At 36.4% G+C, this 27,651-nt stretch overlaps 16 protein-coding genes across 16 annotated transcripts; 9 read left to right on the top strand and 7 right to left on the bottom strand. All coding sequences in view use genetic code 12, as the record gives it.

Annotated features, from left to right (window-relative positions):
* Positions 1-339: 339 nt before the first annotated feature.
* Positions 340-2,490, bottom strand: ART5 (Art5p; the record flags this gene model as incomplete). The annotated part of the gene is made up of 1 exon (XM_064995799.1): positions 340-2,490. The coding sequence occupies one exon, from the start codon at positions 2,488-2,490 to the stop codon at positions 340-342; it is 2,151 nt and encodes a 716-aa protein (XP_064851871.1).
* Positions 2,491-3,566: 1,076 nt separating this feature from the next.
* On the top strand, positions 3,567-4,796 carry FMP30 (N-acetylphosphatidylethanolamine-hydrolyzing phospholipase D; the record flags this gene model as incomplete). Its single annotated transcript, XM_064995798.1, has 1 exon — positions 3,567-4,796. The coding sequence occupies one exon, from the start codon at positions 3,567-3,569 to the stop codon at positions 4,794-4,796; it is 1,230 nt and encodes a 409-aa protein (XP_064851870.1).
* Positions 4,797-4,911: 115 nt separating this feature from the next.
* On the top strand, positions 4,912-6,573 carry DASC09_021940 (uncharacterized protein; the record flags this gene model as incomplete). Its single annotated transcript, XM_064995797.1, has 1 exon — positions 4,912-6,573. One exon carries the CDS (start codon positions 4,912-4,914, stop codon positions 6,571-6,573), a length of 1,662 nt encoding a protein of 553 aa, XP_064851869.1.
* Positions 6,574-6,820: 247 nt separating this feature from the next.
* APL2 (Apl2p) lies at positions 6,821-9,082 on the bottom strand (the record flags this gene model as incomplete). The annotated part of the gene is made up of 1 exon (XM_064995796.1): positions 6,821-9,082. One exon carries the CDS (start codon positions 9,080-9,082, stop codon positions 6,821-6,823), a length of 2,262 nt encoding a protein of 753 aa, XP_064851868.1.
* Positions 9,083-9,375: 293 nt separating this feature from the next.
* Positions 9,376-11,384, top strand: RNH70 (Rnh70p; the record flags this gene model as incomplete). Its single annotated transcript, XM_064995795.1, has 2 exons — positions 9,376-9,501; positions 9,603-11,384. The coding sequence occupies 2 exons, from the start codon at positions 9,376-9,378 to the stop codon at positions 11,382-11,384; spliced, it is 1,908 nt and encodes a 635-aa protein (XP_064851867.1).
* A 361-nt stretch (positions 11,385-11,745) lies between these two features.
* On the top strand, positions 11,746-13,272 carry DASC09_021910 (uncharacterized protein; the record flags this gene model as incomplete). The annotated part of the gene is made up of 1 exon (XM_064995794.1): positions 11,746-13,272. The coding sequence occupies one exon, from the start codon at positions 11,746-11,748 to the stop codon at positions 13,270-13,272; it is 1,527 nt and encodes a 508-aa protein (XP_064851866.1).
* Positions 13,273-14,971: 1,699 nt separating this feature from the next.
* On the top strand, positions 14,972-16,489 carry DASC09_021900 (uncharacterized protein; the record flags this gene model as incomplete). Its single annotated transcript, XM_064995793.1, has 1 exon — positions 14,972-16,489. The coding sequence occupies one exon, from the start codon at positions 14,972-14,974 to the stop codon at positions 16,487-16,489; it is 1,518 nt and encodes a 505-aa protein (XP_064851865.1).
* An 807-nt stretch (positions 16,490-17,296) lies between these two features.
* On the top strand, positions 17,297-18,004 carry RTT102 (Rtt102p; the record flags this gene model as incomplete). The annotated part of the gene is made up of 1 exon (XM_064995792.1): positions 17,297-18,004. The coding sequence occupies one exon, from the start codon at positions 17,297-17,299 to the stop codon at positions 18,002-18,004; it is 708 nt and encodes a 235-aa protein (XP_064851864.1).
* A 227-nt stretch (positions 18,005-18,231) lies between these two features.
* Positions 18,232-19,182, top strand: PUT7 (Put7p; the record flags this gene model as incomplete). The annotated part of the gene is made up of 1 exon (XM_064995791.1): positions 18,232-19,182. The coding sequence occupies one exon, from the start codon at positions 18,232-18,234 to the stop codon at positions 19,180-19,182; it is 951 nt and encodes a 316-aa protein (XP_064851863.1).
* A 471-nt stretch (positions 19,183-19,653) lies between these two features.
* On the bottom strand, positions 19,654-20,097 carry DASC09_021870 (uncharacterized protein; the record flags this gene model as incomplete). The annotated part of the gene is made up of 1 exon (XM_064995790.1): positions 19,654-20,097. The coding sequence occupies one exon, from the start codon at positions 20,095-20,097 to the stop codon at positions 19,654-19,656; it is 444 nt and encodes a 147-aa protein (XP_064851862.1).
* Positions 20,098-20,725: 628 nt separating this feature from the next.
* DASC09_021860 (uncharacterized protein) lies at positions 20,726-21,116 on the bottom strand (the record flags this gene model as incomplete). The annotated part of the gene is made up of 2 exons (XM_064995789.1): positions 20,726-20,887; positions 21,066-21,116. The coding sequence occupies 2 exons, from the start codon at positions 21,114-21,116 to the stop codon at positions 20,726-20,728; spliced, it is 213 nt and encodes a 70-aa protein (XP_064851861.1).
* A 925-nt stretch (positions 21,117-22,041) lies between these two features.
* On the top strand, positions 22,042-22,925 carry SHB17 (sedoheptulose-bisphosphatase; the record flags this gene model as incomplete). The annotated part of the gene is made up of 3 exons (XM_064995788.1): positions 22,042-22,104; positions 22,167-22,212; positions 22,288-22,925. 3 exons carry the CDS (start codon positions 22,042-22,044, stop codon positions 22,923-22,925), a joined length of 747 nt encoding a protein of 248 aa, XP_064851860.1.
* Positions 22,926-23,371: 446 nt separating this feature from the next.
* YRB1 (Ran GTPase-binding protein YRB1) lies at positions 23,372-23,980 on the bottom strand (the record flags this gene model as incomplete). Its single annotated transcript, XM_064995787.1, has 1 exon — positions 23,372-23,980. The coding sequence occupies one exon, from the start codon at positions 23,978-23,980 to the stop codon at positions 23,372-23,374; it is 609 nt and encodes a 202-aa protein (XP_064851859.1).
* A 405-nt stretch (positions 23,981-24,385) lies between these two features.
* Positions 24,386-25,165, bottom strand: HAP2 (transcription activator HAP2; the record flags this gene model as incomplete). The annotated part of the gene is made up of 1 exon (XM_064995786.1): positions 24,386-25,165. The coding sequence occupies one exon, from the start codon at positions 25,163-25,165 to the stop codon at positions 24,386-24,388; it is 780 nt and encodes a 259-aa protein (XP_064851858.1).
* Positions 25,166-25,587: 422 nt separating this feature from the next.
* On the bottom strand, positions 25,588-26,493 carry BNA6 (nicotinate-nucleotide diphosphorylase (carboxylating); the record flags this gene model as incomplete). Its single annotated transcript, XM_064995785.1, has 1 exon — positions 25,588-26,493. One exon carries the CDS (start codon positions 26,491-26,493, stop codon positions 25,588-25,590), a length of 906 nt encoding a protein of 301 aa, XP_064851857.1.
* A 200-nt stretch (positions 26,494-26,693) lies between these two features.
* LOT5 (Lot5p) lies at positions 26,694-27,560 on the top strand (the record flags this gene model as incomplete). The annotated part of the gene is made up of 1 exon (XM_064995784.1): positions 26,694-27,560. The coding sequence occupies one exon, from the start codon at positions 26,694-26,696 to the stop codon at positions 27,558-27,560; it is 867 nt and encodes a 288-aa protein (XP_064851856.1).
* Positions 27,561-27,651: the final 91 nt, after the last annotated feature.

Raw genomic sequence — 27,651 nt, 5'->3', positions numbered from 1 at the left:
TCGAATTTCCTAATTTCACAACCTTGATGACATGCTCGAATTGTTATTGTAGTATATCTCAATATTTTTTTTCACCTCATTTTGAGTAGATAAAATTCGATGTGACATTTTGTATAATATAATCAGAAAATCGCAAATTATAATTCTCTGTTTGTTTAGTAGGAAATAATGACGATGATAATAATAATAATAATAATAAATGAGATGAAATGAAATGAAAAGAAATGAAACGAATATGATACCTTTACCCTTGAACTAGAGAAAAAAAAAAATGTAAGACAAATATAGTTTATAAAAATTTCGTGCAGCATATAATCCGGAATTATTGATTGTTTCGTTTTACTGGCCAGGTCTACTTCCATGTGGGTTACTGTGCTCCGCGCCGGCTGCTCTCTCTGATTCGTACAATGGGGCTAACTGGAAATTGTTGAACAGGGAATTAAACCCCTCTATTGCTTCATGATAACTAGGTACCTTTGAAAGTTGTTCTATGGAAACTTTTCGAATCAATGGGTGAGTGCTGGATGATGAAGGCGTCAAACCCCCTGTTGAGGGAGACGGGTCTGTATGAGTTCCAGGTACTGGTGTACTAGTTGAATCTGACGCATCCTCCCTCTGTCTTTCCGTAGAAAATCTCAAATCATCATCACTTTGACCATTTGTCAGCTGTAAAGAATCTTCTGGAAAGGCTGGCTTATTAGGATCAAATTTCCTATCGTAGACATGATGCTGATAGTCTGGTGGAACAGAAAGCTCATTTAGAAACAAATGGCCATTGTTATTCCTAAGCATGGAATTTTCGGAATATGGATCATTTTGGTTTAGCCCACCTAGAGCATTATCACCAATGATCCCAGGACTTGTCGGTCTGGCACCCTCAGAGTCTGATGAAGGACCCATAGTAAATAAAGAATCCTCAAGGGAACGGAAATGAGTTTTCCCAGTGTTATCCATTGCCACGTATCTACCATAAACATTGACATTGGGGTTTATAAATAGCACAATAGGTAGATTTGCTCGAAGCTCACTAACGTGTGAGTCAGGGTTCATTAGACTGACTTTTAGCTTAAGTTTATGACGAACCTTGATGAGATCATTCTTCAAATCGCAATCTTGAGTTACATCTTTCAATTTCGATGGTATTTGGAGAAATGTTTTCACCTGCCAACTGTCTTGATTAATTTTAATTATGGTATCTACTTCATCATCACTAGAAGCCATTTTTGCAACATTTGTTGTAGCACTTTCAGCTTCTTGATTTTCCATATCTCCAGCGTCATCAATTTGGTCCGTGTGTAGTTTGTACAAATCATCATCAATACTCGGTTCGATAATCTTGTGCACCACTCTATGGTTATCATCATAAATTTCGTTGCCTTTTCCTTTATAGGCATAATATTCAATAACGCTCAAGCTTATTTTTCCTAGTCGTAAATATTTCATCAATGGGATAAGTTTGATATCGATGGCAAACTTGGAACCAATGGAGACGTGCTTTGACAAAATGCTCATGGCATACTGAACCTTGGAGGGCCATATATTGCTTATTGATAATGATTCTGGTACTAGTAATGTTTCTGGTGGTAACGTTCTGAAAACCCTGACATATCTATTTTTTGTAATCTTGTTACTACCAGTATGACCAGAAGACTTGTAGAACTTCAAGTTTGGCTGATAGGTATGATTTGTATTTCCCTTTTGTAGAGTGGCTTGGAATTTATATAGAATAGATCCACCCTTTAGCCCTTCTACCGTTTCGCTTATAGTTCCCGGGATGATTATCTTGAATGGTAAATCATAGTTTCCCGCTGGCAACATAAAAGTCTTACCTTCTAATGCTTCATCGTTAAGTTTGCTAAGTTCATGAAATGGAGTTCCAAAGACATTCGAAGAGTCTGAAAGGGTGATCAAGTTTGAACTTGAGTGTGAATACTTCATGAAAGTCTTAGTTTTGAAACCCAAGTTCAAAGCACTTGACGACTTATTTTTGCGAATACTTGCCATTTTGTGCGATTCAGGGCCAGAATCTGATAGGTTCAAATCAGAAATATAAGTTGAATTCTCTAAATCAACTTCAGGAACACTATTGTTATTATCATCTTCAGCATTGATATTATCAGTGGCATTATCTTGTTGATTAGTTGCACCATGAACTTGTTGCCCATCAAGGATCTTGATTTCTCCCTGCGAATCAACCAACAAGTTTTCCCAATAGCAATGAAATAATGCCTTTTCTTCTTTCACCGGAATTGAATGCTGAGATCCATTTTCCTTGATGACTTCAAAGAATTCAAGTTTGAAGGTTCCTGTGAGCCGAAGGGTCACTTTCTTTACAGGAATCGGGGCGGCCAACGAGAAAACCACTGATCCTTCCACAAGATATGCCGGGGAATCCACTTCTGAGCCCTTTAGGAGAATCATATCCTTGAATGTTGATTTCAAACGGACATCGAATAGGATAAGATCATTATGGTGATGACGAGAAAACATTTGGATGAAGGTCAAATCATATGTCAGAATTACAACAGCTATGAGCAGTTTCCGAAAAGCTTTATATGAGATATGTATATCTCGTATACTATAATATATAGTATAAATCACAATAATATTGTATGGAATCCAAAAAAGTCCCAGTTAACCGAAAGGTTTGTGATAGTTATTGATACTGATAATGGCCAGGAAAAAAGAAACAGTCAAAAAATTGGTTGCTGCGGAGTTTGACTGCTTTTTTCTCTTTGGTGGTATAAAATAAAAGTATAACATAATAATTATAGTTTACTTGGCCTGTGGAAAGTATAGCAACTATGATTATCAACTATTATAATAGTTATGGACCACATTCCCTTCTTTATTGTAGGTAATCTTAGGCTGTGTAGTTTTTCCTAAGAAACGCAAATATGCAATAACATCTCAATGCACTTGAACATTATAGAGGTTTCTCTTGGGGTTTCACCTTAATCGCTTATTTTTCTTACTACTTTAAAGTAATGCCACCCTGAGAGGTGGTGAAGGAGCAAAAAGAGAAAACAGAACTCAATCAGTGCTTGTCACTTATACAAATTGAATTTAATCTGTGTTTGATACATTCCGGCGAGAGCTTTTTTTTTTTTCAGATGGGAATAATTATTCCCAAAAGAAAACAACTGCAAATTTCATTACTTTAAAAGGTCCTCACATTTGGGGAGGAATGAAATGAGTAATTAGTGTTTATTCCAGTAGCTATTGCTTATCTGCGCCCTTTGCATTGGTCTATGGATAATTTAAAGTATAAGCCTGATATAATTACTTCACTACAACTACCTGTCAGCTTGGGATCATTTTAAGGGATATTATGAACACTAAATAGCAATGAATTGCTATTATTATTAGTAGCAATATACGTTCATATCCGCTCAATCAGACGTTTTCAAGAGAAGAAAAGGGATGTAGAATACTCACCCAATTGGATTTGTGTGAAAAAAGTAATTTTTTTTTTGTATACGAAAAAAATAGAAAAATCCCGTAGTGACATATTTACTAATAAATTGCAGTTGAAGTATAATTCAGAAACAGATACATCCCATTGAATGTTTCTCGAGCGCCTCTCATTGAAGAGCAAAATAGCTCTTGGATTAATCTCATCCTATCTGATTTATGCTGCTATTGTCGTATACAAGACTAACTCAGAAATAGAAAAGCGTACCAAGAAGTACCATCAGGATAAAGATGGTGTGGCAAGATTCGGTCCATTAGTAGTATTAGGAAGGTACCAGAACCCATTTTATGAATATGAGCATGAAACACTATTTCATTTCGCATATAATCAAGTTCGCAAACTTTTTAGCGTCAAGAATATTGTGAATGTGGAAAACAGTACGGCTTGGAGACTTCACATGCCTATATACAAGCCGGACTTCTTTTTAATGTTCAATAACTCGAAAATAAAGAATGATATAAATCCTGAGGACAGTGACGAGATGGTTGCAAATAGATACCATAGTATCCCTCCCTTGAGCTCACGTTTGGTGTTTACATGGCTTGGTCAGTCTTCTGCTTACATTCAAATTTCGGACAAAAATATTTTGACAGATCCCGTTTTCAATGATCATATTATTAATAAGAGGTTTGGTCCAAAGAGACTTACTCCATCACCTGCTCAAATTGAAGATCTTCCAACACCCGATATTGTCCTTGTCAGTCATAATCACCCAGATCATCTAGAACCTGACAGTATAAAGAAACTAAGCACCAAGAAAAACACACTCTGGGTAGTGCCAGATGGAGTGGGACTGCAACTAAAGTCAAATGGCGTGGAATCTTCTAAAATCATTGAGATGTCTTGGTGGCAGCGACAACGTCTTGATGAGCATTGGGAAGTTGCCTGTTGTCCTGCAAAGCATTGGCTGGGCAACTGGTTTATAGACTTTAATAATTCCTTGTGGTGCTCCTTTATACTTTTCAAAGATCAAAAACCAGTATTGTACCACATGGGAGATACTGGATATCAACAGGATCTCTTTGAGTCCATCAAATCACAGTATTGTGCGAACCAACCGATTTCTCTAATACTTGCACCAATTGGACAGTACACTACCAGTAAAGTCACCAACCATCACCACATGTCACCTACAGAAGTTGTGAAGGTGGCATCTTTTTTTAATGCTAAGAAGACGATGGGAGTTCATTATGGGACGTTTGCCCTTGGATTGGAGCCTCTCGCCGAACCACGCCGGTTGCTTGCGGAGATGGCCGCGGCGGAGGGCCTCAACGGGGTTTTTCCGGGAGAGTTTGGTCAGACAGTCACGTGTAAGATTTGAAACAGAAATTTAGCATTGTAATAAACCCTCAGATAGTATAGAGTAGATTCCTTTTGAGTTTTTTTTTTGTAGCCAGTTATAGATAAGACATTGGCTAGAAATAACTGTGCCGAATATGCTTATATTACAAATACTATTTCTTTTATCAATTGGGGCACTTGGGTCACCAAGCTTCTATACTATAAACTCACAGGCAGCAGATAAGTATCGGGTGGATACTTTACCTGGGATCGATGGCATATCAAACGAGAACCAACCAACCATGTATGCAGGTCAATTAGATATTAGTACTGAAGACTCTTCGAAGATTTTCTTTTGGTTATTCCAGCTGAGAGCTGTAAAGCATGACAAGCTTGTTATTTGGCTTAATGGTGGTCCTGGTTGCTCATCAATGGATGGTGCACTTATGGAAGTAGGGCCATTCAGGGTTCTTCCAGATGGCCAATTGGAGTACAATGAAGGAACATGGCTTCATGATGCAGACTTACTATTTATTGATCAGCCAAAGGGCACAGGCTTGTCAACCACTAACGGGACCTATGCAGCTGATTTGAATCAGGCTACTTCCGATTTCTGGAATTTCTACAGTAATTTTGTGGAAATATTTGATTACTATTCAGATAAGGAAATTTACTTAGCTGGCGAAAGTTATGCTGGCCAATATATTCCTTATTTTGCCCACGGAATTCTTGAAAATAATGCACATTTGGCCAAAGTTATGGAAATGAACTATATGGTCAATGATTTAAAGATACAGCCACTGACAAACGAAGATATTGATCTCAAAATCCCAGAAATACTTATATCAAATAAGTCTGTCAACTTGCAAGGTTTACTCATAGGGAATGGTTACATTTATCCAGATGTGCAGGCATTGTCCTATATTCCGTTTGCTTTAAGTAAGGGTCTCCTTAATTCTTCAGATAGTACTCAATTGAATACAGTCTATAAGCCACATTTGGCTTGTGAATCAGTTCTTCGGAAACCATCCAATGAAACTGTTTTCACGTTTTCGCATCCGATTTGTACAGATGAAATTCTTGATCAACTTTTAAATGTCACCAGACAATCATCAAATGATTCATACACATGTCACAACATGTACGATTATACTCTACAATCTCCTTATCCTTCATGTGGAATGGAGTGGCCATTCGATTTGCCACAGGTGACCCTGTGGCTTCAAAACGATACGGTGCTTCAGCACTTGAATATTGAATCAGAGACTTCTTGGAGTGAATGTGATGGCAATGTCTCTAGTTCTCTTGTCAACTTTAATACTACACCATCTTATTTCTTCTTAGAAAGCTTGCTTGATAAAATCCCTATTGTTTTGTTTAACGGTGGTAACGACATTATTTGTAATCATCTTGGGGTTGAAAATATCACTGATTCCTTAAAATGGGGTAACCAAACTGGCTGGTCCTCTTCAACTAAATATTTCAGTATGATGCTCAATGGCGAGAACTTTGGGCAAGTAAAATCTGAAAGAAACTTGACCCTCATGGAGATTTACAATTCATCCCACATGGTTCCTTACGATCATTCATACAGTTCAAGATCTGTGCTTAATTATTTGTTTGGAAACTATAAAAATGCTACCACTGGAGAAGGAAATGTTATTCAGTTCCCAAATTTGAACTCAGAGTACAGTTTAGGTAAATTTAGTACCGGGTTCCTAGTGGTAATTTGTGTCTGTTTGGTGGTGTCCTGGGCAGTTATTTTGTTCTCAAAATTCACTAACAAATCTGATTATTTGAGAATAGATGACGAATAATCGTTATTGATGTGCTTTTTATTGTTTAATTGTTTGTTTTTTTTGCTATCTTTCTCTGCTTTTTGTTAAAGTTTTATAAATTTCCCTATCCTTTATTTACATTTTTATTAAGTACACAAGTAGAACAATATAAAATTATTTTAGAATTCTCATCATCTTATGGGTTAAGAGTTGACTAAATAACAAAAGAAAAAAAAAAAAAAAAAAGAACGCTTGAACAAACAATCTCTATATCTGTATCCCACTATTAAAACAAATTCAATAAATCATCACTTGGTTTTTGAGAGCCGGGCTGGGGTTGGCTTTGAGTTGAGACACTATTATTAAGTGAGCTTTGACTATTTAAGTTCAAATTTTGCAAACCATTGGCAACACCAGCAGTCCCGGTGCTGAAAAGACCCATTATATCGTCATTTGATTTGCCATCACTCGATACCTGTCTTTGTGACGCCACTGGAGAGGCATTAAAGTTAAACAAGTCATTCAATTCATTCAAAACATTTGCACTTGCAGTAGTAGAGGAAGTATTTGTTTCAGAATTAGCAGATGTGGTGTTTACGTCTTCGTATTCTGGTTCATCATCAAAGTCTAATAATGTTTCCGACTTGACCGCTTTGTTAACAATTTCATTCTTGGCAATCTGCTGTAATTCATCTATGTTCTTACTGGCAATATTATTTCCGGTTCTAGAGACATGAAATTTGTGGTAGTTGTCCATGAATTCTGAGGCTGGTTCGTGATAAATAGAACTTAAGGTACCTAATTCGGAGACTAGCTCATCAACCTTATATTGAGGAATCTTTGGAATGGTAGAATCAATTATTGGCAAGGGTTTTTGAACAATATTGTTAATGACTGTTGTGTTATTACTTGACAACAATCTCCAATAAATGAAGGCTCGATCTCTGATATCTGGGTTATCGGATTTTTCGGTACATATTGTCAAAGTTTTTTGTAAAAAGTTTTGGCTCAGTGAAGATTGTTTAATGATGTTAATTCTGACAATAGTAATTAATAATTGTAATTGTATGGTGTAATCATCATCATTGTTGAAGTAGTTGTCTAAATTATCATTTTGATAGTAATTAGGCAAAATAGAATCCAAATCAACTCCAAAATTCTTTGGATATTCACCAAGAAGCCAAATGAAGCTTGCAATGGCATTTGAGTCATCCAACTGTTGGTAATTTGAAACTATGACAGGAATTATAAGACCCAAGAATCTGCTATTATTTGGGAATTTTCTCAAAATATCCTTCAAAACCATGAAAACCTCATTCAAAACATATTCACTTCTGGTATTGATTAGTTCTATTAATATTTCAATTGCCTTCGCCGTTGCGGTCTCTCCTAATTTGATGGCAACTTGGCCGATAGCTATGACTGATCTTTTAACAAATTCATAATCAATTTCCATAGAATATTCCTTCAATTCATTAAGTAAGATCTTATAGTTTTGCATGTTGGCTAATCTGACCATTATTTCAACTTTTTCCAACTTCAAGTATAACGGATCGTTGTATTTAATGTAGAAAATTCTCAATTCTTTGGACAACAAATCAGGGTATTTTTCCAAAATAATTCTAATATTTCTCAAACTAATGAACTGAATCTCTGGTGAGCTGGAAATCAAAGAAATCAAAGGAGCTGACAACTTCTTGATAGTCACATTATACTGGGCACCATCCAATTTATCAATATGGCTCAAAATAGTCTTAATGGAAGTGAGAACTACCGAAGGATTTGCGTGCTGCAATTGGGGAACAACTCTTTCAATGATGTGAGAAGCTTCGATGCTTGAAGTTGAATGATAGTCAGCTAACGCAGTAAGAATAGTAATCCTACCCCATTCGGTACATTCATTAAGTGCCATAAGAATCTTCTTCAATAATGCGCCATCGATTTTTAAAGCATCCTGGGTTGGATCCATTTGATTAATTTCACTCAAAGCATTTATGGCATTGGACACCACCGCAGGGTTAGAGTCATCGATCAATCTTTTCAAATGATCCAAGAATCCTTGTTCAATGCACATTTCCTTGTTTAAATCAAAGAGCTTGGCCACACAAACTGCTGCAGTTTTACGAACATACGGGTTATCATCACTAAGCGTTCTTTTCAATGGTATGTGCATATAATCGACCATTTTGTTAACCCTGATACAACCCATCGTCCTGATGGCAAGAGCTCTTACCAAAGGATTTGGGTCCTCAGTGTCTTGAACAAAAGTGTTGACAGCTAAGATACATAATTCTGGGTTTGTTTTAGCATAATTCATTAGATATAGATAGACCAACTTCTTTTGCTCCAAGTCTCTGGTGGCAATATTTTTCAAAACATCAGGGAACAAGGCACTAACGTCTTTGCCAACGGTCATAGCCTTGATAACACGCTTAATACCTTCTTTTCTTTCATTGGGGTATTGAGATACCAAAGCTGATTTCAACTCGAATGTTTCGCCTTTCTTTGGGCCATTAAACATGGACTTGATGGCACGCTGCACAGACATCGTTCGTTCCTATGATACCAATGTCAGTGAAAACTTGTTATTTTGTCAGCGCTATAACAGCACAACAGCAAAGGGTGATCGATCTTGTTGTTCGTCTGGCATGAAAATTCACAGCTGTCGTGTTGCACATGTGACACGCATGTGACACATCTTTTTTTTTCTGCTGTTGTTGTGTAATTGGGAACTCTGGAAACAAAGACCCCAAGCGGCTTCTGGTGGGAGAAAAGGCGAGGCAACAACGTCAGTATTGCACATTTTTGTCTGCCGTTATTCACCTCCAGGTAACTTGAATTATGGGAACTGAGAAAACTTTTGATGCTTCCGGGGTGCAAAATGAGGTTGCTAGGTTAAGTATTTCCACCGATATCGACCGGAAGCAAATGGTGTCGATGATCAAAAGTTCCATTGCTAAGAGTCCGGTAAAAGCAGACTCCAATAGCACTACTGTTAAAGGAAATAACCGAAGAAGAAGAAGAAGATCAAGTGTTCAGACCGTTGCCGTCTCTTCCAAAAAAAAAAGAGATCCAAGCCAGCAGAACTTGTCATTGATCCAAACCTTGTTTCCCGCAAGATATCCATTTCTGATATTAGGGACTTGATTTTATTCATTTTCAATGAATTGCCTTCGAATATCAGGTGGTTAAGCCTTCAAAATCACTTGAATATTAAAAAGGCTGTTTTTTTGTGTGTTCCTGGTATCCGCGGTTCTGATTTTGGGATCAAAAAGGATGCTATTAGTCCTCAACTCATTCAGGCAAATGAAATTGATAAGAATCTCAAACCGTTCAAAGATTTTTTTAAATATGCCTGGCCTGCAAAATCACCAGGTTCCAAGCAGAAATTATATTCTACCTTTCATACCTTGGTTAATGTTCCAATGACTAGAACGAAGCGTAAGGCGGTCCAGAAACAACAGAAGCAAGTTGGTATTACTCTACATGATTTGATATTGACTGTTGGCCAAGCGATTGCTAACAAGTATCCTATTCACTCTTTATTGAAAGAAAAATCTACCAGTGATCAATGTGAGCTAATTGAAGAATTGGAGTTTAAGTCCAGCTCGGATGGCTGGGTAGAAACTGAAGTTTTCGAACATGAGGGGTCTAAAACTTTTGCCGTGGATTGTGAAATGTGTCTTGCTGGATCTATAAAAGTCCTTACTAGAGTTTCTTTGATTAACTTCAATAATGAGATTTTGATTGATGAGCTTGTGAAACCAGACGAAGAAATAACTGACTATGTGACTAAATATTCTGGTATTACTGAAGATTTACTCCGTGGCGTTACAACCACTCGCAGTGAGATTCAAAAAAAGATTCTCTCCATCGTTAGTGCGGATGATGTTTTAATTGGTCATTCTTTGGAGTCTGATTTGAATGTCCTTCAAATCAAGCATAAGACTATCGTTGATACTGCCTTGATATATGATCATACATATGGCCATCCGTTGAAGCCTTCATTGAAGTGGCTAGTTCAGAAATTTTTGAATAGAGAAATTCAAAATAACTTGAAAGGACATGACTCTGTTGAGGACGCTAAAGCATGCATGGACCTTGTCAAACTAAAGTTGCAAAATGGCATAGAATTCGGTAAAACTTTCAGTAGCACGGTCGAAATTTTTAGTCGAATCAATTCTAAGCTTATTGATCGCTGTGTTGGTGACAACCAAGCTAAGGACACCAGCCAGGAACATAATTTTGATGATTTGAAATCTAGATTAAGAAAGACCTTGGTTGTTGATTATAAAAAATCTGGACCAATTGTTGGAAGCCCTCATAACCTAAACTTTGGAGAAAGAATGAGAGCAGAAAATGATGACGAGGTCGTTGATACATTGGTCCAAAATATTAACAACTATGATTTGTTTCTTGGACTGCTTAGAGAAGCCGAATTCGAATTTGGATGGTCGGAAAAACCAGATACTAAGAATGGTGAACCAGCGGACGAGAAGAGCCAGGATACCGAAAAAGAAAAGATCAGCCCAACCATCATTTATAAAAATTTATCAGACCGTATTGAGAAAGTCATCTCATCTTTACCTGATTCTACCTTATTGGTTGTATCCTCCTCTAATGGTGATCCTCGCCATATGTTGAAATTGCAAAATCAGAAAAAATCTTTTCAAACAGATGGGGGTGGAAGCTGGACAATAACTGATGAAGATGAACTAATGAAAGCAGTAGACCAAGCAAGGGATTGTTTGCTCTTCATAGGCTTGAAGGCTGGGGGAGATTCAATTGTTAAAGGGCTTCCTGCCTTACATACACAACCTGTATTTAGTGAATCAGCAGTTGAAGATTAGGCGTTCAATTTTATTTTTTTTCGCTTCCTCACCTTGTATTATTATTTTTTTATTATTATTCCACTCTAATTAACCACTTGATAAATTTCCTAAATATTTTTTTGTAATGTTTAATTTTTTTTTTTTTCAAGCGATAATGATTTAAATCTTTCTACTTTCTGGAGTATAGGGACAACATTGACAGGGCTTGCATATAGAATTCGCCGTGGATCCACGAATAATGTGAACGGCGCCAAGTCCCGGCGCCAACAATTTTATATTGATATTAGTAGCTATAAATACCTTTGAATCTTCCTGTAGATATTCATATTTTTATTTCCATTTAAACTTATTAGCAATTATATTATATTTTATTTTAGCAATGATGTTTCTTAAATTTCAATATATTGCGGTACTTACGATTTTACAATGCATAGCAAGAGCTGCAGTCATCACCGACTACCTCATAGGCAAACAGTTGCTTAATAAAAGAGAGTCTTATACTGCCCAGGACTACGCAGTTTCCACCCTTCCAAGTTTGGATGGTATTCCAACAGAACAAATTCCTCAAATGTTTGCTGGCTATGTTGATATTGACCAAAGTATTGATGAAAAGTACTTTTTTTTCAGATTCAATAAAACTCAAGCATCTAATAATAATAGATTGATTTTTTGGTACAATGGTGGTCCAGGATGTTCTTCGATGGATGGTGCCCTTTTGGAAAGTGGACCATTATTTGTTAATCAGGAAGGAAAGCTTGAATACAAAAAAGGTACTTGGTTAGAAACCGGTGATCTTGTCTACGTTGACCAACCAGCTGGTACTGGTTTCAGTGAGACTGAACAACCTGACTCTGAATTAAACAAAATTGCAGACGACATGCTTACTTTCTTTGAAAAATATTTTGCCCTTTTTCCTGAAGATTTGGGCAAAGAAATTTATTTGGGTGGCGAAAGTTATGCTGGCCAATACATTCCTTATTTTGGGGCCAGAATTTTGACTCAAGCAGCAGACAAGTATAACTTAAAAGGTTTAATCATGATTAATGGTTACATTTACCCTGATGTTCAGAACTTATCTATCTTTGATTATGCCCTTGATAATAAACTCATCACCGACGCTCAATACAACTCCAGAAAAGTGCAACAAATGATTGCTGCCTGTAACACAACCATTGCCCAAACCCAGGAAGAATATGCTTCAATTTTCAAAACTATGGAACAAACTGGTGAATATGAGAGCACCGATGGGTCTGACTCTAATAAGGTTGAGGATGATGATTGTTCAAGTATTTTAGAAGCTCTTTTAGATATGACATTGGATAAATCAGCGCCAACCGATCAACAATGCCTCAATCAATATGATTTTAGCTTGAGAGATTCCTATCCAGCGTGTGGGATGAACTGGCCAGTTGAAGAACCTGCCTTGAACACTTTCCTTAATGAGCAGAGCGTTTACGCTGATTTGCACCTTGATGGGTCTCAAAAATGGACCGAATGTGCTGATGCCCCATACAATGCTCTAGTGAACCACAACTCTTATCCTGCCTTCTTCAAATTACCATACATTTTGAGTAAGGTCAAGATCATGTTAATGGTTGGTGAAAATGATCTTGTGTGTAATATTTATGGTATGCAAGACATGGTCAACAAATTAACTTGGGGTTCCAAGTCTACTCCTGGATACAGTAATGGGGTTAATTGGGGCGATCTCACCATCGCTGATAATAGCACTGTCTTTGGTCAAGCCAAGTATGAAGATGGCTTATGGTTAGCCAAAATTGCAGGTGCTTCTCACATGGTTCCGTATGACCATGCTGTCGCCTCCAGAGCTGCTATTGACTTGTTTTTTGATGATTACTCTCTTGATGGTACAACATATGTTGCTAAATCATATGGCGATAATTAAATCTTTTTATTATACATTTCTCTGTTAATGTTCCATCTTTCTTGCATTTCATTTTAGTTTTTCTGCTTCTTTTCTACTATTAGTTTTTAATTTTTTTTAATCTCGCTCTATTTTCGTAGTTTTTCTTAAAAAAAAGAAAAGTTGTCATTCAAAATATTTGCAGAGAAAGTAAAGAACTAATTCATAATACCTGGTAATTCAGCTTGTAGCATAAGTCATGATTAAGGTATCTTTACTACCATTGCATCATAGTTGTAATATTAACTTGATTTTTTGGTGGTAGCAGTGTTAGCAACAAGGTTGGCTTTTTTGGTATGACCGAATTTTTCCATAGTAGCTGAAATTGTAGATATAGTGTCTAGGGAAAATAAATTAGTCAAGGATAGAATACAAGAAAGGGTAGTTCTGGGTTGTCTATGATTAATTGATTAGGTAATGAATGAACAATACTGGCGGTATATGTTACTATAGTAATGATCATTCTAAGGTTGCTAATGTTGTAAATCCTATTAATTCTTACTACCTTCTATTACATCACATTATTTTAGATATTACTTTAGATATTCACGCTTTAAACCTACACACTATTCATACTTTCTCGATCAATTTATTTTGTTTAATTCCATACAATAACAAGTAGTTGGTGTCAGTCTGTCAGTAGTACAGACCTCCTAACATGGCTAGATGGCCAATGGCGTATAACCACAAGCACTTCCACTACTTCTGTAGGTTTTAATGATTAATAGTCACTACTATCATGTATATAGAACCATCAAGACTTACAACCAAATCCCTGTTTATATACTATGAAACATTTACATTTACTTTATACTTATTATTACCATTAAATTAATATCTATAAACCGACATTTAGTTATCCGTCTATTACGATCATGAATCCTGAATCCATTACAACCTCCAACAAAGTTATCGCCGAGTCAGCTCCAATTGCAACTCACCACGAAGCCAACAACAACAACTCTTAATTTGTCACTATCAATGAGCTCAACAAACTCAGAGATATGGTCTCCAGTATGTTGACTATGATAAAATCCTTGGTCAAAGCCTCCAGCAACCATCCTCTAATAGAACCAGTTCAACAGTTGGGATTACAAGATAAGTCTTTCAATCCTTTGATTAACATGAGAATCAACACGTGTGTGCCATAATTATCCAATTAAGCATCATTGGGTTCTAAGGTGGAAGAATTAGATGAGGCATTCATTAAAAAGTTGCTTAATAGTCATGTACATTTCTCAGTGATAGTCATATACATTTCTCAGTGATAATACACTACTGGCGCCATACTAAAGCAATGTACAGAGCAATATTCGTCACGAATCTGATATCCATAGTATAAAGAGCTGCCATCTCGGTACACTCTGACAACAATGTATGCAAATCACAATGTTCTTTATTGCTATTGCTGTTATTATTTTTGTATCCATTTCAGTAATCAATTCCAAATCAAAATCTCCAATTATCTCCAGGAATACTGTTTTCGATTCATCAAATCGTGTACCTCACTGCGGCACTAAAAATATGGTTCCTTGGCATGCAGGACCCTGAAGAAGCCTATATATCATAGATCCATAATTTAGATTATAAATACCTTGTGTGAATCCTTAAATTTTCATTTGATTTCTTCTTCTTATTTTTACACATCTCATAAAGAAGTAATAATCATTTCTGAGTCACGATGTTCAAGATCGGTTTCCTTATTTCATTGTTGTTTATTTTACAAGCGGCTTATGCTTTACCATTGACTGAAGCTTTGTTCAAGCAAAACAAAATATTAAAAAGAGCCACATGTGCTGATGATTATTCGGTTAAAAATCTTCCTGGTTTAGATAAGATGGATCCAAAGTTTGTTCCAGAAATGCATGCTGGTTACATACAAGCTGAAGAAAATGTTGATGAAGATTACTTCTTCTGGAAATTCTCTAAAAATCAAACCGAGTCTGCTTCCAGTGACAGGTTAATCTTGTGGTTTAATGGTGGACCTGGTTGCTCTTCGATGGCGGGTGCTTTGGCTGAAAATGGTCCGCTTACTCTCAATGATAATGATGAAGTTGTTTATAGTCCAGGCACCTGGATAGAAGAAGGTGACTTGGTTTTCATTGATCAACCGGGTGGTGTTGGTTTCAGTGACTCCAATGATTATTCCTCAGAATTGAAAGATATTGCCGCCAACATGATGACCTTCTTGAAGAACTACTTTGAAGTTTTCCCAGAAGATAAGGCCAAAGACCTCTATTTGAGTGGTGAAAGCTATGCTGGACAGTATATTCCATACTTCGGAGCCAAGATTCTAGCTGAAGAGACTGATATCAATCTCAAGGGTTTGCTTATTTTTAACGGGTATATTTATCCTGATGTTCAACAATCTGCTTTGTTTGAATTTGGAGTGGAGAATAACATTATCAGTCAAAGTGATGCTGATGAAGCTCAGGATGAAATCCAAGAATGTATTCAAACTTACGAATCTAATCAACAATTATGGGCGAGCGTTATTAAGGAAATTGAAGCTAACGGTGAATATGAAGGCGAAAATGATTTCGAAACTGATGATAACAAGGTGGAATCTTACGAATGCATTCAACTTTTAAATGAGTTTCTCCTTGCCACTTACGATACAAGTAAACCAGAAGACGAGCTATGCATAAATGTTTATGATTTCAGATTGAGAGATTCTTCTTTATGTGGTTCAAATAGCTTTCCACCAAACCATCAACAAATTAATGATTTTCTTAATCTGGCAACCATAGATGAAGCTTTAAACCTTAAAACTGCCAAGAACTGGTCCGATTGTGATTCTGGTACGGTCGGTGAAAACTTGGTTAACTATTATTCATACCCTGCATTTTTCAAATTGCCATATATTTTGTCTAAAATTCCTATCTTGATTGCTGCTGGCGAAAATGATATTATTTGTAATATCAAGGGTTTGGAAAAAATGGTCAGTGTATTAACTTGGGGTGACAAATTGAGTCCAGGCTTCAGCAGTGATATTGAATATGCCAACTACGGTGTTGATGGTACTACATATGGTACGGTCAAACAAGAAGGCAACTTGATGTTTGCTGGCATTTCCAACGCTTCTCATATGGCACCATATTCTCAGCCAATTGGATCTAGAGCTCTAATTGACATCTTTTTCGGTGATTTCATTAAAAATGGCAGCAATTACGTTGCTCCATCTCATGGTGACTTCTGAGTGGTCCATAATTCAGTATTCTCTTTGTTTTTGTTTTTTCTTCCTCTCCCTCAAGGCTACAGTTGTAGCGTATTATTAAAGGCCCAGGTAAGTACCTATTTCTCAAGAAAAATATTAAATATATATTGAATTTTGTTTATCACAGTGCCTCTTCAGTTTATCTATCATAGTCATTGTGATATACTTCAAAGATATAAGAAGGGATAAAGTTCTTCTTGTTCTTACATTCATGTTCTCCTTTGAATAATAATATATAATCACGAAGTATATAATAAAAAGGTGTGGCGAAACAGCCTCAACTAGCTATTCGTTAGTACAATCAGGAAACGGATTCAAAAATACAAAGATGGATTCTCCAATTTAATTTGTTGATCAGAACAAGAATATATCTGCAAAGAATATTAAGTAGTCTAACGTCTAAAAAATTCTTTAAGCTCATCATAAAAGAAAGGATGAGAGAATCAAACCCACACTGAGACCAATGAACTTACTTTAGCTCGTGAGCGGTCAAAGAACTAAGTCTCCGACCCTCAGCTAACTCATGACAAAGGCCTTCTTAGCAAAATCTAAAAATGTAAAATCAAACACTGTAACAAGAAAAAGAAAAAAACTGGAAATGCCGCCGAGATTTCTGCTGCTTTTATACTCCTGAAAAAAACTTTCTGGTTGGTGTCCCTGGTCAGCACACCAAATAAATAAAAAATAAAGCGCACCAAACGCGGTAATAACCACAGACTCCCCATACTGCTGTTGCTACTGTTTACTTTTGTTAGCGAAGAAAACATCCTCAAAAATAAGATTTCCAGTATGACTGCTAGACGCTCTTTATACGGCCAGTCACTTATCAGAAATGCCAGCAATATCTCGTTTGGTACCCCAACTGCTGAACCCATAGAACATTATTTCCAACCCACATTAATCAACCCATCCAAACCCGCAGATGAAGAGGAAGACAAGAATGCCCTTGCCAATGGACATTCAATCCACGGGTCAAATGTGAGCTTGTCTTCTATGAATGGTAAGCCAGAAACTATCAATAACTCTCCAAAATATAGCTTCAAGGTGCTCTCCTGGGTCCCTCACTCAAAACCTTATAGTGTTTCGGATTGTGACGAGGACGATATTTTGGACATTAAACAAATTATCACCGACAAGGAAGCTGAAGATACTGCTATTGATGCTGCATTAGCCAACAAAAATGACAGTAACGCCTTGTCTGCTGCTGACATCAGAGGTGCAGTTGGGGTTGAAGAAGGTATTTCAGGCCTCAGTGCGAGCACCGACAATGCAACAAGGGCAAAGGAACAGCAAAATAATACTGAGGAAAGTACTGCTCCGACGGAAGTCTCCAGTGCTTCAGAGCCTATCGTGCAAGATGAGGTATCAAATAATCCTGCAGGATCGGAAGTGGATGGGACAGAAAAGAAGGAACCAGAACTTCAAGAATCAGAGGTGAAGAAGGTTGAAGAGCCTACAAAGGATATTCAACCTGGTGATGTACAGATTAATACGTAGATAAATAGTTATTATTGTAATTTTAGTATAATGTGTGGATTATTGATCAATGTAAGTCTGTGCCTATGTGCGCACACTGTGTTGCACGTGCCGTTAATTGGTTTTACTTTTTTCCCAAGAAATAGTTGATCAATGCTATGTTGTACTTCTTTTTTGACATGAGTGTGGAGCTTAGTATAACATAAAAAGCCTTTTTTTTCCCTCCATTTATTATATATATATGAACAATGTCACTTCTCACTCATCAGGCCCTTGGGAACACACTTTTCAACACGATTAAAGTAACCTACCGAGCTGCTGTCACAAGAAAATTTGGTAACCATCCCTTAAGGTGTCTTCAAATGACATCACATCAAGTTCAGCTGACTCCATCATTTATTAATACTGGCAATAGCATTACTAGTGGGAATACGAATGATCTCATAAAAAATGAAGATTCTCAGCCCCTAATAAATAGCGAGACTTCATTAGAATGTGATGCTGATATGGGTAGTGAAGAAGGTTCCGAAGCCCCATTTCCAACCCATTACATTGACACTTTGGAAGTCTATAAAGAACTCGTACTGGCAGGATTTACAGATCTTCAGTCCAGAAGGATTATCCAAATCACCGAACAGAACTTGGTTAGTAATCTCGATTGTATGATTCAAAAGTGTGCCCCTAAGAAGGATTTGGAGAATGAGAATTATTTATTTGAGGCTGCGTCATCAGAATTACTGGTCGAAATCAAGAGATCGCGAGAACAGCACTTGAATAAGCTACGTGGTGGCATTAATATTTTGGACCGTGAATTGAATTCTGTGACCGATGAATTGAACGATTTAATGATATCATGTAAAAATGAGTGTGAGGTTGCGATAAACGATCATAAATCCGACAATGGTCTTGCTCAAAAACAATTGAATATCAAAATTCGTGAAGTTGAAAACAAGATTAATTCAAGATTGATCTCCGAGCTAAAATTCAGTGTGGAGAATTTAAGATGGTCATTAACCAGAAGAGGTATATTTTGTATTTTGTCTGTGGCTGCCAGTGTGTTATTGGCTGTCACTGGCTCCAAATTTCTAAACCAAGTGGAACAGGAAGAGGTTATTGAAGTGACCAATACGTCCAGTAGAGATGATTTTGTAAAGGACAATGATGAGTTTCCCAAGGAAAACTATGAGTGCCTGACTTGATTTTTCTTTCCCTTTTTTAGATTTTGATATAATGAGCTCAATGGATTGATTTTGATTTCTTATGTTTTCTATTTCGTTTCTATCTTCGGTTATTCTTCTATATTCACGGTTTACATATATTCTGTAAAAATTCATTTTTATAAATTCAAACAGCAGATACTTGCTAGTGCTGCTAGACTTTTATTTGTTTTGACGATTATATAATGTTTTGTATTTATATGTGGTGAGAAACTGTCTAGTTATATACTTTTTGATAAAAAAGATGAAAAAAAAAAGTGAAAAAAAAAAAATAAAAAAAGAGGACTGTGATGTCAAATTCTAAGAAGTATTCAAAAAAGTGATAAGAAAGATAGCAGACAGAAAAAATAAAAATAGAGATAAAAAAAAAAAGGAAGTAGGCTAATACAACATAGTATATATAGTTTTTATGGCGATAGTGATATTATTGGGGTGATTTTGAGAAAAATTATATCAGTTGCTGGCTTTAAGAATTGCCCCTTGTTCGTTTGCAGGGAGTATTGTTGCTGAGGCCTTGGAATCAACAACAACGGTCGTAACTGACCTCAAGACTTGTTTGTCACTCAATACAATGCTTGAAATTGAAGCGGTAATGGAAGGAGCCAAGACTGTCTTTTCTAATTTAGGATTTGAAGATGTGACGACAAGTACGGTTGCCGTTGGTGCAACCGTAGTAGTGGTTTTGGCAGCAGAAGCAGAAGCAGAAGCAGAAGCAGAAGCAGAAGCTGACGCAGCGGCATTTACATTATTTTTTAAAGTCAACCCTGAGTTGATCATATTAAATACACTGGTAATGGCTGTAAGACTTTCAGCGACAGCTGCAAGTGGATTAGGAATAGCCGCAACATTGGAGACCATTGCAAAATACACGATGACCAAAGCTGTTTGAAGTCTCATTTTTGTATTATTGTTGATATTGAACGTTATTATTCAGAGTGCTATGGTGGCTAAGTTTCCCCCAGTGTATAGTGTTGAATAATTTATTTGATGGATGAAAATTTGCAATACTAGTTGAAAGAGACTTTAGAAATCTCAACAATAAGGACAATAGCAAGACTATATATCTATTGTTGTATTTGGCATAGGTGTTCCTGCATGTCAGCTTTCCACACCGCAGTCAAATGCGGTTCTGTGGGTACGCACAATTCTTTACTGTAGCACAAAAATTCTAGTTTGGGAAACATTCTGGAGAACCTGTTCTTGGAAAACAGTTTTGTGGTAGCTTGTAAAAAATATTTTTGGTGATTTGTGTCATTGTGTTGCTGCCAAGGTATTGTTTGGATTGTAATGGGGAAAAAGGAAACAATTTGTGAAACTACAAAGCAAAAAAAAAAAAAAAAAAGCAACTTCAGGATTTTTGTGGAAGGCTCTCACAAGAGGGCTCCTCTTGTGAGAATCTTTTTTTTTTCATTCACAAGTAGCCTTTGAAAGCCTACTATAGTATGTTATGGAAGCTGAAAAACCTGGGGTAGGAGAAATGCAAAGCTGGAAGGCAGCACCTAAGCCGCTAGTTAAGGCGTTGGTTTTATTTGTCCTCATCCTGCATGGTGGTAAGTGTCCCACGGAAAACCTCATTGCCACCGTTGGAAAATTGACGTCTGTCTCTGTAATTGTGACTTGTAACAGAATCAATATCACAAGAAATAATAATAAGGAACAGTAGATATTTCAAAAAGTTTCCGTGTATCTCTTAAAAATGATACTAATAATAAAAAGAAAATTTTGGGTGCTCCTTTTATCATGCCCACTTCAAAGTGGTGCTGTGTGATGTCAGTAAACCAAAGATGGATGTTTCGAAACTAGTACCTGAAAAAAGATATCCAATTACTTTGGTTAAATAAACTAATCAAAAATAGCTCACATACATTCAACTGAATGTTATTCGTAGAGTGAAAACTGTTAAAGCATTGTAACATGTGTGTCTAACCAACTCCCAATATAGCATTGGGCCACTAACAGGAGTATTACTCTTTTTTATTCCTTTCATTTATTTTCATGAATATTGTTACATTGACAATTGACAGAATTAAGACTTATTTGGATGAATGTACAGCTGATAAGTCATATATTTCAATGATATTGTGATGAGAACCACTGGGGATCTCAGCTTGCGGAGCTCCATTGGAGTCAGTAGCAGCGGGAATGGGAGTGGCCACCCAGACTGGATTCCGGACATTGGATAACAACAGGAAAAATTTCTCCACCAATGTCGAATATCCTCATGAGTAACAAATATTTCGAAAAGAAAGAAAGAAAGTACAACGCGCCGAGTTTGCAGTTGTTTTTGTTTTTTATCGTCTTGTATTGGTGGGTTCTTAACTAGGGTGTAGAAGTTGTGAGGGAAATGAAAATAGACGAATATGCATACAATAGATGAGTCGTATTGACTTGTTATTAGGTGACATTCTGTCAGGTAATTGTGTAGAAATATGAATTATGGTATATATAACGAAAGTACTCTTGCAATGAACAATTATTATAGAAAATAATTATTATAATTATTACAGAGATCAATTATAACAAAATCACTCTTGATAGAATTAAAACTCCAGCAAACAAAATCAAATGACTTCAAGGAATGAAAGGAGAGAAGATTAATGGAAAGTATTGGTAGAAGTCTTATTAACCGTTTAAGACTTTACTATTATTGGTATATTATTTTTGCCGAAAGGGCGTCTGATGTGTCATCAGGCACACACAACGTCACGTTTTCCTCAGAGGCTCAAGAAAGCCGCCAATGATAATTGTACAATAAGGGCTATCCTTCTTCAAACTATTGCTTATTATTTTGCAAACATCATAAAGAACAAAGATAAAGCTTTTTTCTCAAGAATCAATAGAATGCCAAAGAGTCCAACTCCAAGAGTTATTTTCATCCGTCATGGACAAACAGAATGGTCAAAAGTATGTGTATAAACCCAATAGATTATTTTATGTAGGTGAAGCATGAATGTACTAACCTTTAGAGTGGCCAATACACTTCAAGAACTGATTTACATTTGACCGAATACGGTAAGTTCTTCTTTAATCTCTCCAATCAACCATAGTTAATTCTATGTTACACCTAACTAACGGGTTATATTCTAGGAGTGAACCAAGCCAGAGCATTAGGGAAATTTGTTACTGGAACCGGAAATAGTAGTCTTCTTAATGTCAGCAATGTCAAATTGATTATATCCTCTCCTCGTTACAGAGCCATTCAAACCAAGGAATTAGTATTTGAGACTATTGACAAGAAAATCATGGATGATATCCCATTTGAAATCGATGAGGATGTTAGAGAATGGGAGTACGGTGATTACGAAGGGTTGCTCACAAAAGAAATTATCCAATTGAGAAGGGAACGTAACATCCCTGATAAGTTGGACATCACAACTGGAAAACCTATTCCTTGGAATATCTGGGCGGACGGTTGTGAAAATGGTGAGGATTACACTAGAGTGTCCATTCGCTTGAATAGGTTGATTGAAAAGATCAGAACCCTCCATAAGCAGGCCCTTGAAAAGGACGAACCTTGCGACGTGGTAGTCTTCGGCCATGGTCATATCTTGAGATCTTTCGCTGCTTTGTGGTTAGGAAGATCTCTCAATATCAACCCGCAGTTTCTTTTGGATACTGGGGCTGTTGGGGTTTTAAGTTACCAACATCATAACATTGATGAACCTGCTATCCACCTATCTCCATTTGTGGTTCCTATGGGAGAGGAAACTGAACATGCTGCTTAAATTTACACGTTCCATTTGAATATATATATGATTAGTTTGTTCAATCAATATTCTACAAATTGCAAAATTCCTCTGAATAAATCTATTCCCCAATGCAAGAGCTAACCAAGACAGCAAGTAGTAAAAAAAGTAAAAATGAATCAAAATTAAAAAGCCGACAGCAAAGAATAGGCAAGAAAAAGTTAACAATGACCTGAAGTTAAAATTTTGATTATATATTAAAAAAAAAGCGGAAATAATAATAATGATAAAAAAAATACTTGATGAATAAATGAAACGATAAATGATAAAGGGGGATATGGGATAGTAAGAGAAAACATGAAATGAAGCAAGTATATAGTATTCAAAGAATATTATTGTTTCAATCAATTTTCTTTAGTTTATTTTGCTAGATCTTTTAGTTTTACTTTTTCCTGAGGCTGATCTGATATGACTTTTCTCTAAATTTATTTGTTGAATTCTTGAGCCTTTTCAAACCATTCCTTGAATTTTTCGGCATTTTCCTTGTTACCAAATCTGATAGCCAAGGTTTGAGCTTCAGCTTCACCTTCACTGACATCAGCGGTAACACTGTAAACCCAAGATTTGTCACTACCAATGTTTGGTTTCAAAGTGTATTGTGGAGCGATGATGTGGTTAGCACAGACCTTCATGGTTTTGTCTCTTCTCATCAATAATCTGACCTTCTTAGTTTCTTTGTTTTGCAAGAACTTGACGTCACCGACACCTCTTTCTTTCCATTCAGTAGTGTCAGCGTGGAACTTGAACAATTTAGCACGGATCTTGAACAAAACTTCTTCACCTTCTTCGTTGGTTTTAACATCAACTTTTTCCAATTTGACAATAGGTTCAAAGTGAATATCTGGTTCTTCTTCATTTTCAGCAGAAGCGTCTTCTTTCTTAGATTCTTTCTTTGGTTCTTCTTCTCCTTCTTCTTCCTTCTTCTTTTCTGGTTTCTTGCCACCAAACAAGGCAAAGACGTTAGAAGTTGGTGGGGTTGGCAAGGCAGACTTTTCTTCAACCTTGGTTTCTTGTGGCTTGGTTTCTTCAGACATGATTTATGATTGGCCTAGTAAGTGATGCAATTATCTATTTTGTTTATTAAAATATCACTGTTGTCCTTAACACAAGAAAAACCTGAATCATCAAAGATGAAATTTTTTTCCTACGGAGGAAAAAAAAAAAAAAAGAAAAACAGTCACGTGTTGATGGTTCCAAAAACAAAAACATCAGACATGATTTATTATATAACAACGCAGTGTACTTCTTCATCCTTGAATGCAACTATCATATTAAAAGTATTCAATTTTTTATTATTATTATTAATTTTTATTATTTGAATCGGATCTGGAAAAACAGGAAAGAGAAAGAGATAACAAAAAGAATAGACTAAAAAAAGAAAATTATAGTATATCAAATAAGTGGGATCGTAAGTCATCATACAGAAAGTGAAAGAAGTACTACATGGCTTCAGTCACCTCATTTTTGATTGCAATGTTGTTGTTTTCATTATTCAAGGCGGTGCTACCGTTGATATCATTGTTACCATTTTCTTGAATGTTGCTGTAGATACTATTCCTAGAAGGAATACTGCTCAAACTGTTATTAAGGCTTTGCAGCTGCTGAATGGCTTCTTGAGGTCTTTTTTCTTCTTCCAGAATTATTTTCCCTTGTTCCTCTTGTAATCTTTTTTCTTCTTCCTCTTTATCCCTTTCAGCAATTTCTGCGGCAGTTAAGAACCTCCCACCTTGACCCCTTGGCCTTCTCATAGCATGCTTATGTCTTGATTCATGTAAATATGGCTTCCTCGCCCTTGACAACTTCAAGTTTTCCTCGAGCTTTGTTCTTGCTATTCGTCTTTTTAAAATTCTGTGATATTGTTTAGCATTGACATAAAATGGTTCTTCTTGGGGAACTACCACACCACCAACTGTAGAGATCAGCACCGTTGATTGCGTAGAAGCAGTTCCTGGCATTGTCGAAGAATGCACATCGTTATTATTGTTATATTGATCAGTCAAAAGTAAATTTTTTTGTTTAAGCTGGTTTTGGTTATCGTTATCATTATTATTGTTATCGAATGCTGGTGCTTGGTAGCTACCAGTTTGGTTAGCTGTTGTGGTTGTTTCTAATAATCCATTAGCTCGCTCCGAATACAAAGCAACTGCATCAACCAATGACGTTGCACTCTCATCATTTAAGCCATTCATGGCGTCTTTACCATTATTTAACTCAGCCATATTATCAATGAAAATAAAGAGGAAAAATGATGAGTTTCTGCTTTTTTTTTTTCAATCGAATATTTGTTGTTAAATGGAAAATATGGGGGTCTTGCTTATATACTATTTGGAAAACCGGCTGCGAAGATTAGAGATGAACACTGTTTCAAGTATAATCCAAATTTTGCTCACTTGGGAGTTCGATTTTATTTTTCAAACCAAAATTAATCCCAAACTATTAATATACTCGTATATCTATCTATCTATATATATATATCAATATATACACAGAGAGAACTATATTGCAATGACTAATTTTGATTGGCCAAGGGAAAAAAAAAATTACAGTGGGAAATTTCAAAGAGAACGATAGGGTAAATCAACCGATGCGTTTACTACAACAATAATCTATCAATATAAGTATATTTAAAAAATAAAAGTAACTAATGTTTAACGATCTTCAAACTAAAATCAGCAATCCCTGTACCTTGATGGATAGAACTGGTGGAGTAAATATCAATGGTATTGCTTAAGTAGTTGCCAATATTATCAATGGTCAAACCACCAGAACACTCTAACAAGAAGCTCTTTTGTGTATTGCTCCATTTACTTTTAATAGATTCAGCAGCCACCTTCAAACCATCTCCAGAAAAGTTATCCAACATAATGATATCAGCCCCAGCTTCAATGGCTTCATTGGCTTCTTCTTCACTTTGGACTTCAACCTCGATCTTCACACTGAACCCACCAACCTTTCTTGCCGATTCAACTGCCTTAGTTATGGAACCAACAGACCAAATATGGTTATCCTTGAGCATTATCATGCTAGATAAATCGTATCTATGAGGATCGCACCCACCAATTATCATGGAGTATTTGTCAACCAACCTGAATCCCGGAGTGGTTTTCCTGGTACCCGCAATTATCCCCTTATAGCCACTAGATCTAGCCAAAGTGATGATCTGATTGGACTTAGTGGCAATCCCCGAAGATCTTGACAAAATATTTAAAGACAATCTTTCTGCCAACAAAATCTTCCGTACTTCAGTTTTGGTAATTTTAGCAACAACGATTTTGCCATCCTTGCCCATGGTTTGTGGATCAAGGTAATCCCCATCTTTATAAAACCATTCGATATTTGTGATTCCGCATTGCTTGTAAACTTCTTTTGCGAATACCACTCCACTTAAAACGCATTGTTGTTTGCAGTACAAATTGGCATCATCTAAATTATCACCAACAACATAAGCCCCGTAGTCAAATGACGCAACGTCTTCCGATAGCCAATCAGTAATTTTTTGTTTCCATTCCCCATTTAATGGGAGCAAATGCTCATAATTGAGGGACATTGCGTTTGTTTTTTCGGTAGTATTTATTGTATGGTGTGAATGTTAATCAATCTTTAACCCTATTGAGAAAAGCAAAAAATTAAAAAGATTTGAAGAGGGTAAGGCACCCTTTTTTTTTTTCTTCAATTATTTCATATTTTTTGATGAAGTACGGCAGATACAAGAAGAGAATATAAACAAATAAAATTGAAATTGGAGCAATGGTGACTGATATACATTTAGTCAAAGTTAAACCATCGATCGAAAATGTTGATCCTTTCAAGAAATACCAATTAAGCACTCCGTCCACGTTCTCTTTGCAAGAAAACCCAATTTTGTATGGTGGTGGTAGAGGTTGGGTATTGACTATTGAAGACGTTGATAATTCGTATTTCAGTTCTCTAAGGAATCATTTAGGAAAAGATTTAAATCAAGGTCTCTCGGTAGATGTATTTGTTTTAAATACATCATTTATAATGTGGTTTACTGGTTACGGGTTTGGTATGGAGTTCATGTACCCGAATATCATTTTGCATGCTTTGCAAAAAAACCCTGAAAATGAGTTGATGTTGTACCTACAATTGAAAGAAGATCATGCCAATGATACATCTAAAGGAATAGAAGAAGAGGGTGAACAAGAAATACCGATAATAGAGGCTCGATTGGTTCCTGAAAGGAAGGTATCGCCAGAGGGTAATGAGACCTTGTTTACTAATGAATTTTTCGGTGGTGACAATCAAGGAGACAAAATGGTTGAAAACACATTTAATGCGTTATCACAATGCTCTGCTTTCCATCTAGATCCACAGTCCGAAGAAGAACTACTAGAAAATGATGAAATGTCCCAGGAGATGCCTAATTTTCCGATCATTGGCAATACAGACAGTTCGCATGAGGGCAGTGAAGTTTTGTTGAATACCGGTGGTCAAGCAGATGATATAGATGATGATACTGCTGAAGATCCTAACCAACAAGAACAACAAATATCGGGAATCGAAGTCGTGATACCTGGTGAAAGGTTGGGAGTCATAAGACACCGTGTTGAATCCGATGAAGAACTGGATTTTCATAAGCATCGGAAAGTTTAAGAGTCTTGTTATTTTATGTGGTGTATTATATTTTTGTTAACTTCTACCAATCGAATGATCGTTTTGGGTGAATGTGATGTGTTTCTTTTTA

The sequence above is a fragment of the Saccharomycopsis crataegensis genome, assembly GCF_037102585.1.
Source record: "Saccharomycopsis crataegensis DNA, jcf7180000000075, whole genome shotgun sequence".
NCBI classification, from domain to species: domain Eukaryota; kingdom Fungi; phylum Ascomycota; class Saccharomycetes; order Ascoideales; family Saccharomycopsidaceae; genus Saccharomycopsis; species Saccharomycopsis crataegensis.
This window is presented reverse-complemented; position numbering and strand designations above follow the sequence as displayed.